Consider the following 13,588-nt stretch of genomic DNA (forward strand, 5'->3'; position numbering starts at 1 on the left):
ATGAACTTTTAACCTCTTCAACCTGGATTGTCAATAGAGTAGCTGTTTGCATTTTCTAGTGGCTTTTTCTTCCATGCTTCTCCAAAAGGTCCTTATATTATCTGAAGGCTCCTCAGGTTTTAGCTGGAGAGGAACGCACTTCAGAGACTGCAGCATCTCTCTTATCAGGTATCTTGTATCTTCATCGCATGGAAGAGTCATCTCCCTAGATATGATAACGGGTGTCTTAAATTAGACTAAAGCTTACATCACCAGTGCTGGCAAGATCATTTAGTAGCATGTAATGCAGCATATGCTGGGTTTGCTGTGGAGTTTCTGTCGTTGAACATCTCAGCCAAGCTCATGCCGGATGGCTGGGAGAAGCAGCAGGCATTTTGCATTACTGAAGTGTGAATTCTTATGGGCTTGCATTTGAACTTTGCGTTGTTCAATAGAGGTTGTTGATAGCACATAATTATCTGGATTCTTTTTAATTGTTTATCACAGTGAAACTGAAACTGTGTACAGAAACAGATTGAATCTGGAGCGAGCAAAAGATTTCCAATAAATAGCTGCCGTCTCTCCCTGGTGGTGTCTCCTCCATCCCTGCAGACAGTGGGGCTTCCACATTTTAATGAGAGCTTATCTAGATTGCTCTTTATGCTGAACAGACCCAGTACTAAACCAAATTCAATTATACAGATTTTAGTCAAATCTTTTTTCTACAGAAGAAAGGAGAATAAAAGTCACCAGTGCCAAGATGTCTTTGAGCTGCAGCTCTCCCCAGGACCCTGGTAGTGATCCCTAGCCCAACCTGGACCTACCTCCTCTGTCCACCTGCAAGTGACTGTACTGCATGCCTAGTTGAGGTCTAGACTTCTTGAAACTATATTCAAACTTAGAAACATTGACTTCTAAAAACATCTGCTGCTGTTGTGTGTGAAAGGCATGGGGCAGAGTCTGAAACCCACCGTTTGGGGCTGGGAGGGCCAGGAGACTCTAGGAGCCACTGGCGGAGAAAACATTAATGCAATCACAGCTTCCACTTACAAAATCTCTGGTGATGCTGGCACCCACGTAGGGAAAGGAGCTGGCTGGTGTAGGACATTCTCTGGCTTGGTGGTGATGCCTGGCTTACTAAGACTGAGCTGAGGAAGCCATCCTGCTTTCCACGGGCTTTATGTGTGTGGGGGGCATGGGTGTCTGGAAATGTTTCTTGGCTCCTGCTTCCTTGATCTAGCTCACCTCATGGAGAGGGAGGTAGCAAGGGGGTCTGTCCATTGCCTGCACGGGCACCCTACTGTGAGGGTGGGGATTAGCAGGCTGTTACTGTATTCATTTAAATAATTACTGTACTCTTCTAATGTAATTCCATGGAAGTTTGTTACAATATCATGGTTATCTAGTGCCATGACAAATAGGAAGGGCATCGTTGGGTGAGTGGATTTGCCCACGTGGGTGTGGCAGGGTGCACAAGATCTGGGGAGAGTATTTTTCCAATCATTGTCAAAACCTTGTTCCACTGGCAAAGACACAACAAGCATTTTGCTTGCTGTTGTTAACCATGGCTGTAGTTTATTCTGCAAAGCTGGCTATTTCTGTATTCCCTTTCTTTCAAAAAAATTTTTTTTAGGAATTCAGTGTTTTGGAGGGAAGGGCACTAACCTTGCATTTGTGATGCAAATGTGCTCCAAAATACCTCTGAGGAGGAAAAAAAAAACAAAACTTTTGTTACTGTTCCCTGTGGCCAGTGCATTTGCATGAATATACAGGTGTACACCAGGGTAACTTCTGTGTGTTACCCTGCGACCTGGCTCTTGGCCGTGAATTGCTTCCCATGCCTCCCTGCAGGGACAGCTGGAGCTGCATTTGCTAGAACCAGCACTAGTTCTTGCTAGGAGGCTTTCTGGAAGCCTGTTTACTTTGGCTCTTTTCCATTTATCAGGTAGGCTTCAGCACGTCATCTTTCAGATGATTTCTTGTTAACATATGCTTACTCTTTCAGTCTCTTATTACCCTGCTGGCTATGTAGGTTTTCTTATTGCAATGTGAAAGCATCAGCGATTTTTGTTTTCAGAGGAAAATCCCACCCATGCAGCAGGGGCTGTGCTGGGGAACTGGGGCCAGTGATGCTCATTCATGGGATGGCTCTTGAAGGGCTGCAGGCGCAGCCTGGAGCCAGCCAAAGCCCTGCTGCAACATGAACTGCCGCCATGGCTGTCACTAATGGTTAAAATAACTATTATTACTGTAAAGAAGAAAGATGTAATTGAGTGTAGCAGACTGAAGTTACAACTGAATGCTGTGCTTGCATGCATACAGCCAAAATTAAGGGAAATAGTGCGAGGCTGGGATGTAGGGTATGGGAATTGCATTCACCTGGTGTTGCCTCTTGGTCACATGCTATGAACATTAAGTTCACTGGTGTGGCAATGGGGTTTGGCCTGTGCAGGGAAGGGTGGCAGATCCTCTGCGATTCATGGCGTGCTGTCCTGTGGGCTGTGGGAAGGGTGGTGGTCTCGAAGAGGGCATTGCCACTGTGGGGTGGCAGCGGCATGGGGGACAGTGTTCGCAGCCTTGGCAGCCCTCGTTCAGCTCTGTCCCCAGGGGATGTTTGAGGGTGAAATCCCCTTTGCCTGGCTGTATTTCTGCAGGTGGAAACCACGGTGATATTTTAACACCAATTCATGGCCATGCCCGTGGCTTTCACTGGGTGTCACTGGAAGCCCATGGTGCTGCCAGTGCCAGGGTGTGCGGAACTTGCCAGCCCTGTGCTGCTCACCCCAGCTGCAGCTTGGGGCTGAGGGTTGGTGAGCAGGTTCGGGATCCCCCTGTCAGCGCACCCCTCTGAGATCTCCCATCAAGCTCAGCTTGCCCAAAGCCAGAGAGGATGGCTTTGGAAACTGAAGTGACTTGGACTGGAAAGCCTGAATCAGAAGAGCCTTGCAGCACCGTATGTGTTATCTTTGCAAGTCACAGCATGTATGGTATTCACACCGATTATATTTACCGATACTGAACTTCACATTTGGCCTCTGCATCTGTTCAGTGTGATATGAGTACTTCCCCCCCCCCCCCCCGGAGTGAACCCAAGTATCCAGCTGTGGCCAGATTCACCTGGGAGGAAAAGAGAGTCTTGCTGGAGCAAGTCAAACCACCCAGAAACAGTGCAGATGCATGTTTCATCCCAGCTGAGCAAGGAAATCCAAGCGCAATGTGTCTGCTTGCTGAAAACCCCTTTAATTCTCGATGTTGCATCTGAAGGTTTTCTCCACTGCGTTCAGAAAGCTTGTCCTTGTCTTCGCTGGGAGGTTTTGTATTTCCCTGGTGATCAGCCTTCCTTATGGATCTCCTGGCCTCCATCTGCATTCCTCAGTACTTGGCTCTCCCTGCTCCATACTTGAGCAGCGATGCTGTAGAAGTTGCAACACTGTCTCTGCAGCTTGCAAAAGCTTGGGCTGTGTATGGTGGTGTTTTGCCTGTGCTCCTGTTCCTGTGTGCTGAGAACACGCAGTGACCACGTGGCGGCTGAGCGAGCCCAGCAAGCTCATCCTCCTGGCCTCCAGACTCCTCTGGCCCTTGCAGAGGTCTCCTCTGGCCCTTGCAGAGGTCTCCTCATGCTAGAGCAGGCCGGAAAAGCACAGGCATATCCAGAGCCTTGATAAACAAAACAGGATAAGTTACAGCTGTGCAGTCTGTAAGTGTATCGTTGCTGTGCATGTGCCCTCTGGCTTGGGAGACAAAGTGGAGCTGGTTGTGCTCCCTGGTTCTGCCCTCCCCGCGTGGTGCCTGCCCGAGGCCACTGCAAATCCACCTCCCTGCCACCTCCGCCTATGCACATGTGCCTTTTAGGAATGACTGCCCAAATGTACGATTGACCGATTTTGCTACCTGGGGCACCAGCGGTTTGTGCTGCAGGTGTCATTTCTTTTTAAGATGCCACAGCCTTTTTAGTTCCCTTACTGCGAGTGATGGCTGACAGTTGTGTTTACAAGGGCACTTGAAGAATTTCTGTTTCCAGTCTCTCCTGATACTGCAGGAGAGGAGCTTTGGTTTTTAAAAAATCTCCTTTCAGCAACTTGAAATGTTTTCATGATTATTGTTATTAGTCTTATTTTAAAACTTGAGCTGTGCCTTTCCTGATCCAAGTTTGCTTTTGACAGAACTCAGTATTGGGTTTCTCTAGTTTTGGGTACCAGGAGTGGCACAGATGCTAGCACTATTTGTTCTTCCTTCTTAGCACAAGGAGGTGGCTGCATTTTACAAGCTCTGCGTTGCAGCACAGCATTTTACAATGCACCTGCAATAAAACTGCTGCTGCACTGCCAGCCGTCAGATGGTGTTCCTGTGGCACGTGGGATGCTGGGGCTGGGTAAGCTGGGGTGGGTTTGAGCGAGGAGCCAGCAATCGCTAGGGAGCTGCAGGACTGCTCTCCCCTAGGGCACAGCTCCTGCGGCCCCTCAGAGAGGGGCGAAGCTGAGCAGTGGGAGCTGCTGCTGTGGCGGTCAGCCTGGCCCTTGCCTGCCTCCTCACCCAGCTCTCCACCTACACGCTCATCAGCCACAGCCCAATTAAACTCAATAACGTGCAGGGATGACTTGAATGCACCCAGGAACATTTCCCAGAACTCATTAGATTTTATCCGATAAATACCACCAATTGTGTGCGCTAGCAGCTGCCTGCTCTCTGTTCGGCAGCATGCGCCATCCAAATTAAATGGATGGAGGTGGGGGGAGCTAGGGGGGCAGAGACACTGACTGCAGGTTTTCACTTGAATGAAGCCAAGCAGCCCTGCCGAGCCTCTCCCCTAACTGGGGAGCTGTACTCCCCCGACATGATTTTCTTTGTGAGGACTTGGTGAGAACACGGCTGCTGCCTCAGTTGGGTCTTGCTGGCGTGGTTTAGCACAGGGCTTCCATGTCCTGATACACTCACCAAGGGCATGGTGGGCCCATAGATGCCTCTGTTGCCCAGCATGCTGTCTGCATCCACTGTGCTTTTTACTTTTCATTCATGTCCAGAGTCAAATGTAAGTGTTTAGTTTCTAAGAAACTACCCAGAGCAGCCTAAATAATTTTGGGGATCACTAGCCCTCTGCATGATTGGCTTTTCACATTACATAGAAGCTCTAATGATGGTGGCAGACATTAAATATGTTTTTACCTGTATCAATATGAATTAGCTGCCTTATTTTCCATCCTGTAAGGTCTTGTTAGGCCAGCCATAACAAGCACTTTGTTTTCAGAGATTTGTCCTAGGCATGGAAATAGAAACACTCCAGACTTTGCCTTTGTTCCCTTTCAGATGTTTGTTTTCTCAGAGATTTTTCTCTGAATCAGGGAAGATACTTGAACTAGTAACAGCACTCTTTGGCTGAGGCTTGTATACATGTATTATATGTATAAAATATATACACAAAGTAATTCCAGCCACAGAAAGCAAAAGTTAGGGGCGGGGGTGGGGGGAGCATCCCCTGGAGAGGCCATCACTGCCCCATGGAGGTGTGTGTTCACTGAGGTAACAGCACGTACCGGCCAGACCATGTCCACCAGTGTTAAATAATCCCACTGATGCCAGTTCACAGCCCAAGAAGTCTCAAGTTGGAATGTTTTTTGTCACCCTCAGGTCTCTGCATGGCGTTAAGCTGCAGTGCCTGCAGCTGCTGCTTAGCCCCAGGACAGGGCTCATGCCTGCTCTCAGCCATGTCACTGGGAGGAGTGGGCAGCTCCCATGTGCTGCACCCAAGCGTTTGCCACTGCTCCCACAGTACCTTCTCTGTAGGTTGTAGGAGAAGCAAATGAGATCTTTAATTGGATTTCTATGAAAATAGATACAAGCTGTTGACCAGGTTGAAGAAACTTAAATCATTAAAGTCTTTAAAATAGAAGGGGGCCAGAGCAGTGCTTCCCACAGTCTGCAGCAGCCCTGGCTCCCCTCATTTCTCTGTTACATGATGCTGATTGCAAGCCAGTGCAACAAAGAAATACTTACTGTTCCTGTATGCTTGCTCTGCACTGAAGCTTGACTACCAATTACTCTGTATTAGATTATGTTTGGTCATGCCCATGATTATACAGTATCCATGCAGCCCAGGCATAATCTAATTTAACACACAACATGGATTTACTCTGCTCCCATTCTCCTTTGTTTATCTGAAAGTAAATGTAAAGTGAGTAGGTGTCCATGGACACCCCCAGGAAACACAACCTGCCCACTCAGCTGCAGGGGCAGTGCAGGGAGGCTTTGGCTCCTGGCATGGGGTGTGCCCTTGGGCTGGCAGAGCTTGGTCCCCAGCTCCTTTCATCAGGTGCTTGCCGTTGCCAGCGCACCTCTTGGATTTGCACCAAGTGGGTCAGGTCTTTGTTCCTTAGTAAGGCTACCTGTTGATGATGCATTGCTGAGTGCAGATATTCCCCTGGTCAAGGGGCTCCACAGTCTATCCCAAGCTGCCAGGCGATCTCCTGCTGATGCCAGAGATGCATGGGAACCAGCGTGTGCAAGGGCAAGGAACAGCCCAGCGTCCAAGTCAGCGATAGCCTGGCAAGTTGCAAGCACCAAGTAGGAGTTAAGAGGTTGCTCTGTGGCAGGTGTCCCTGCCCATGGCAGGGGGGTGGAATAGATCTTTAAGTTCCCTTCCGACCCAAACCAATCTGTGATTTCTGCATTAGTTGTGTCCCACCTCTTGGTTGTGCTGCAAGTGACTTCTGCAAAGTACGGATGAAGAGAGAGAACTGAAAAAGGACCCATCTAAATTAAGGGTAGTGCAATCACTTTCAGAGTGCACTGAAGGCCAGAAAGAAACAGCAAGTTAAAAGGAAAATACAGTGAATATTTGGAAACCTTCTAAAGGGCAGCTCAGGAATGGCACTAACAATGCCTGCCAGAAAGCACCAACGTTAAGCACACTTTGGGATGAGAACACCCCATCTTTAGAAACTGTGGCATTGTTTTCTAGTACAAAGGATGATGAAGAGGTATAATTTATAGTAAATTATCATGTGGATAATGGATATGGAATTTGAAGGATGTGAAAGGTGAATCATGTTTTGTAGCATGGCTTTGGTAACCGAGCATTGTGAAGGCTACTGCTGGAAAAGTACCCATGGTACAGATCAGAAGTTCGTGTGCCACCCAGGTTTATTCCAGAAAGGAGCCAGACCTGCACAATTGCAAAATGGCTGCCACGCTTTACTAATTCCAAGCAAACACAACAAAGAGGAGTTTGGTGCCCATGGAGGCAAGGGCCAGCACTTGTGTCTGGGCACATGGGCATTCCTCAGGCCAAGGGCAGAGCCAGGTCTGTGGCTGGTGCTGCAGGACTGTGTCCTGGATGAGAAGCCATTAATAGTTTAGTCTGAAATAATTAACAGGACCATGCACAGCTGCCTAGCTGTAATGAGTCAATGACAATGTAATTCATTAGAGTGATGTATTACTTGGTAACAGTAATGAGAAATGGAGGGACCTCATTTTGTAAGACTTAGATCAATTAAAATGTTTTTTTTATAAATTACCATTGTTTTACTAACAGAAGATAATTACAATTATTATGTTATTAATACTTTTCAAAACTATTCAAATTACAGTTGTATTTTCAAAATCCAAATAGGAGCATATGAACATGTGTCTGAAACATAGATGTTGTTGCAATGTAAAAAGGCTGTTGGCATAGATGTCTTGATAAGCAGGTGGGCTGGAGAGGGGGGAAAGGTTTGAACCCCTCTGTAAGTAAGAAGTTTTTTCCTAAGTTAGAATTTCTTATTGGACTTCTGCCTTTCTGCTTGGTGAGGTTGTGGCCCCCTAAAGAAAGTTTGCTTCTATCTACCCTACCAGCAACACCAGTCGGGGCGGGCTGGTGCTGGCATCACTGCGTATGTGGCTTGACCTGCTCTTGCCTTTGGTGAAGATGGGGAAAGGCTCTGCACCCGCCTGGGGATGGGGACAGGGATGGCCAGCGGGGCTGGGTGGAGGCAGTGGGGACAGCGGGGTGGCAGCAGCCCTGCCGGGCAGTGCGTTGCCTTCCTGCCGGCACGGTGCCCGTCCTCCTCAGGTTATTGTCTCTGTAACTGGAGCATTTCTCAGGGCAGCCCATCTGGCAGCACTGCAGTTTACTGACACAGAACGTTTCTTGGACACTTGTGATAAAATATTCAGAGCTTCCTGACAGTGGGGGAAGTTACAGGTAGGAGGGAGGTCCCACAAGCTCCCAAAGACTTTTGCCAGCACCTCCAAACCTTTGGAATTGTAACCCAAGCCCAGACTTAGTGGAGGTGACAGCTCTGCATACTCTCTAGGGCTGTAACATGCACACAGGGCAGTAAATAGGGCTGAAGTTGCTGCTGGGGGGAAGGAGCTAAGCCAGCAGTCCAGAGCCTCTGAGCATCCTTCAGTGATGAGGTCCTCTGCTGCTGCCTGAGGAGCCATATATAGGGATAAGGAATGAAGAATTCATTGCAGGTTCAAGTGACATTTGGATGAAAAAGGATGGAAAGCATCTTTTCCTTTAAGCCAGCCCTAGGTTACGCTGTGCTGGAACAAGCTGAGCATGCACATAAATGAGCACTGTGTTGTTTTGGCCTGGAGATCAAGAATAAAAGCTCATGGCAATAAATTTTTGGGACAATCCAGCAAGATCTGTCTCAGCCTGACTTTGTGCTAGCTTACTGCATTTGTCCAGGGGAAACAGGAGAGAAAGAGTCAATGGAAAAGATGCTTAAAAAACCCCCAGAACCCCCTTAGTCTAAAATGTGTGGTTGCACTGCCTGAAGTCATCGAGTTTCTTGGTTGAAGAGCTCAGCAGAAAACCACAGGAAAGTGTTACAAGGATGGGGCTGCAGGGCTTCCACCGCAGGTCCTTGTTGTGTCACCTGATGTCATTGTGTAACTCCAGCATGTGACTCAGCTGGAGTCCACAGTACCTGGAGGGGCTGATCCGGGCCTCAACCATGCCTTTGCCATGGAGCAAGCGAGCACCCAGGTCCCCTGACACATGCACTTGGGCCCGGCCCGGGGACCTCAGGGCTGCTTCCCATGCTGCCATGTGCCCTTGGTACATGGCAGTGGGGCTCTCTGGTGCTAAGCTGGAACAGAGGATGTGCCCCACCAGGGGCCAGACCAGAGCTACTCCAAAGTAACACCCCCAAACACACATCAGCCAGGGTGCCAGGTCCTCAGCACGGGCTGTTTCACTTTGCTGGACTGATCTGCTCCGACAGGGCTGCAGTACTTGTGAACATAAAAATAGATGGAGATGATGGGGAGGAAGGCTCCAGTGTCAGTGGGTCCCTAGGAAAGCGGATGTCCGTGTTGGGTGGATTCCTTGGCGGGGCGGAGAAGGGCACATGTGCATGCTATGGGTCCAGGAGTAAAGCCTGAGCTTCACCTTCCAGCCTGTTGTGGTTGGGCTGGATGGGGCTGACCTCTGGTGCAGGCAAAAGCTTAAATGAGTGAGAAGGAATTGGATTTTGGAACATATTAGGTCACTCATTCAGTTGGAGAGCGGCGTGTGTCAGAGGTCCAACAATTTGTTTTTAGAAGGGTTTTAAGCATTAATGATTCAAGATGTTTTCCTGGGAGTGGTTTGCAAACATGAGACTCGGTGGCCAGTGCAGTGTTGAGGTTTTATGGGATTAGTCAACTCACTGAGGCTGAAAGGTCTTTAGTAACACAATAGTTAAATTTGTACTTTTCCACATGGCTGAGCCTTCAAGGAGCTCAACAGGAGTGTAAAAAATGTAAACAGCATCGTAAGCTTTGTACCAGCCATGAGACAGGGAGAGGGTTTCTGTGTGGGTTAGTTCTATCACCTACTTCTTTTTTTTTTTCTTTTTTTCCCCCCCCCCCAGAGTTGCAAATAATCACAAGCAGAACCTGATGACTGTTGCTAATCTGGGTGTGGTATTTGGGCCAACACTGCTTCGACCTCAAGAGGAAACAGTCGCTGCCATTATGGACATCAAATTTCAGAACATTGTGATTGAAATTTTAATAGAAAACCATGAGAAGGTAATGGCTTCACTTGCTTCTTTCAGTGCAATTAATTTATGAAAACAAATATGTCTCTCTTCACAAACTGTAGCCCCCTCTCCCAGAGCCCCCCTTGCTCCCAGCGGCCAGAGACGGCTTTTGCTGCAGACGGTGGGCTTATGCCAGGGAGGGCAGCAGCTGCTACCTCCCAGGTGCTCCTAACAGTGATGGACGTGATCTGGGATATGGTGTAGAGGCTCCAGAACTCACAGTTCTTGGGCTGTAGTTGCATAACCAGCGCTGCTAGTAACAAGACTTTTTTATGGTCATCTCAGTGTGAGTCAGCATGTCCGTGTCTCCATTACCAAAATCCCCCTTTCTTTCCTCTTTCCATTGTTTTATAGGAATTTGTCCTTAGTTTCAAGAGAGATGGGTACTTAAAGAAACTATTGTGATCCAGCCTAGGCTGGCTCCCACTTTTCTGTCTAAATCTGGGTTTATTCAAGTACTGGCTTTATCCACAATGCTGATCTCCTAAATTATGGTGCATTTCTGTTTGTTGGCCGTAAGGATGTTCTTGTCTGTCAGTGGAGCAGAGGCAGCTCGGTGGGGCCATGGTGCTGGCAGTCCCTCCTGGCCAGCCATGTGGGGTGGCTGCATGCAAACAGCAGCACTAAAAAAATGTCATTTTCTTCTAAATCCACACAGTTCCCTGATTATGATCTTTTGTTTGTCTGATTGTGGTTGGAAAGAAATAGCTAATTTGTGCATTCAGGCTGTGAAGAAAAAAGTAGAGGCAGGCTTGCCGCTGGCTGGGGTTGCGGGGCAGGGTGGCATCATGGCTCTGGCGTGGGGCTTTGCTTGCAGATGTCTTGAAAGGTTTCTTGCAAGTTAAGGTGCCAGGTTGAGCCTCTGGTACATGCGGTGCAGGCAGCAGTCCAGGGCACATCTGCATGGGGCTGCAAAGCGGCATCAAATGTGCAGCCAGCAGGGATGAGGAGACAGTGTCTGTTGTTGTATGTTCTTGGAGAAATTGCTTCCATGGACACATAAAGGCTATGGCATTTATTTAGGACAGAAGAGCTGTTCTCCTCTGCATGGAATGTAATGGTAATGATGGCTTAATTATGAGCTGCTGTGCAGAGGAGTGTGTGAGCAGTAGTGGTGAACCTGTGGTTGTGAGCCCAGTTCTGGTCCTGTGAGAAGGAACTGGCCCAAACCCTTTTGTCAGCCTTCGATGATGACCTCTGTCTGTCTGTCATCTCATGTTAGTACAGGGCAGCGTTCACTGCCTCTCACTGGTGATGATGAGCTCTTTGGCTGTGCTGCCAGCATCACAAGCAGCATGACATCTCTACGAGCCTGTTTTATCTCCCTTCCCATCGCTGTGCTTTTATGGAGCCCTTCCCTCGTGGGCCCTTATAGAAATACATCTTTAGACATTGATTTTATTTTTTTTTTCTGCTTGAACTGAGTCTCTTGCTGTGCCAGCCAAGCCCTCCATCAGCTGACATCTGTAGAGGAATTGATGACAGATATCTGTAATGATCACATCTGAGTGGGCTGCAGGGCTCATCTCTGCTCACCAGCCAAATTACAGCTCCTGCCCCAGGGTGTCCTGGCACTTTGATAGTTTCCCTTCCTTAGAAGTAATTTATGGCACCAGCAGATGTGTGAATCTGCAAGTTCGTTACATACGTTTGTCACCGATTAATTCTGTGGGTGGGTGTATCTGCTGCCTAGGGTGCTCAGGTGTGGCAAGGGTTGATGTTGCGTGGTGCTGAGCTACGCTCAGGGCTCCTGGGGTCAGGGCTGTCTGTGGCTGCCAGTTTGCACACAGATGCTGTGAGCAAAATGCCTGTGAACCTCTGTCCCCATTCCTCCAAGGCTCTTGGGAAAAGATCTTGGGAAGGAGGGAGATAGGAAGAGGTAACTCCAGGAGAGGAAAATCTCTTAAAGGGAGTGTTAGTGCTGGTTTGGCTCCAGCTTTAGGACTGTTGCATTTCAGTATGTTTCTTGATTTGAATTGATTCGAGCTCATTGAAGGTTCCCCACAGGAGCTGCTGTAGGTGATTAGCAATATGCAAGTTGCCTGTGATTGTGCTGCTGGTGCTTTATATTGTTTTACACTGATGACTCACAGACACTGTTTATGATTAAGTAGATTTGCAGCGAAAATGTAATTGATTTGAATGGTTCCTGGCAATCAGGAACTGTCTGGTATTACATTTTATTTCCCCCAGGTAAGTGGAATGCCTCTCCTGTCAAAATTACTGTTGTCATTGTGTAACCAAAAAAAAAAACCACCAAGCTTGGTGATGAGATCTCTTGGTCTGCATAACTGCTGGCAGCTTGTTTACAGTCACTTCAACAGGCTTATCTGATTGCCTGGGCAGTGGAGAGGGTTTCAGGGGGGTTAGTCAGCACTCTCTGCTCACCTGCCTCCATTTGCAGTCACTGCACCTCAGATTTGGCTCATCTTCCTCCTGAGGTTATCCCTGGGGAAAAACATCTGTCCTGAAGCCATAAAAATATCAGAGAAGGATGCTGCAGGATGCAGTGCCGATTGTCCAGTGTCTTCACTGACCTAACATGAACTTGTGCTGGCTGTGGTGGTCCCTCCAGGTTAATGTGTGCCCTGAGCACATGATGTTTCTGATGCATCTTGGGAGTGATGTGCAGTTTAGAAACATAGTCAGCAAAACAGGGACTTCCTGAAGGTTCCCGGAACAACTTGTAAATTATGGTTTGTTCTATGTTGCCAGAGCATCCAACATAGACCATTAAATCCTGTATGTAATCCAAAAAGTTAAATAATTTCTGGAAATTTAGCAGGTTTCCAGGTCTCAGATCCAAACTGTTTGATATACTCACAATAACAGCAATAAACTGTGAGACAGGTTTTAAAGCTTCTCAGACATGTTCTCCGGAAGGTCTCTGCACATCAAGGTATCGCAGCCCTTGCATTTGTCTTTATGATTACAGCTGCCACTGGGAAGTGCTGTGCTTTGGGTGATCTCCCGTGGGGTTGTACTGACACTAGATCTTCTGGAAATGTGGAATGGGGTTGGGATGAGGGTAGGATAGGGGCTTAGGGAGGAGGGCACAGCGGCTCCATTTGTCTGCCAGATGTTGTGACGCAGCAAACAGGAACCCTCAAAAAGCTGAGAAGGAGCAACATGCCTGGCTGTCGGCTGCTCAGTGCTGCCCAACGAACCAATAAAACGTCAAACTGCTACTTAACAAGATCTATCCATTAGTGATTCACACCCTTTTCTGAGTATGTTTGTGAATACACTATATTAATATAATATGTTATAAAATATATCCTGATTATATATAATTAACTAAATTATTTTTCTCCTATGGCTCTGGATGCTGCCAAGACAGGCAAACCAAGAGTGCATCCTGTGCAAAAAAAAAGAAAAAGGATGCTGTGTTGTATGCCTGGTTTCTCAAGTGACTGCCATTTAACACCGTTATTTCTGAATTAAAAATTAAGTGTTAGCCAAAGGTAATATTGAAATACTATTACATCTGACAATTGCAGATGTCCATCCATGTTCTTTTCCAAAGCTGGAAAAGGCCATTGTTCTGAAGTGTCACAAAATTAAGAGATTGATTTACTGTCTTGATGATGTTC

The 13,588-nt window shown here is 47.7% G+C and overlaps 1 protein-coding gene across 7 annotated transcripts in view; it reads left to right on the forward strand.

Annotated features, from left to right (window-relative positions):
- Positions 1-13,588, forward strand: part of ARHGAP26 (Rho GTPase activating protein 26) — a 155,705-nt gene that overhangs the window by 95,322 nt on the left and 46,795 nt on the right. For all 7 annotated transcript variants that reach the window (XM_040604261.1, XM_040604262.1, XM_040604264.1 and 4 more), the window contains one exon: positions 9,825-9,984. In XM_040604261.1, the coding sequence (XP_040460195.1) occupies positions 9,825-9,984 (160 nt within the window). The remainder of the gene's footprint in view (positions 1-9,824; positions 9,985-13,588) is intronic.

Source organism: Falco naumanni, chromosome 8 (genome assembly GCF_017639655.2).
Source record: "Falco naumanni isolate bFalNau1 chromosome 8, bFalNau1.pat, whole genome shotgun sequence".
Classification (NCBI taxonomy): Eukaryota; Metazoa; Chordata; class Aves; order Falconiformes; family Falconidae; genus Falco; species Falco naumanni.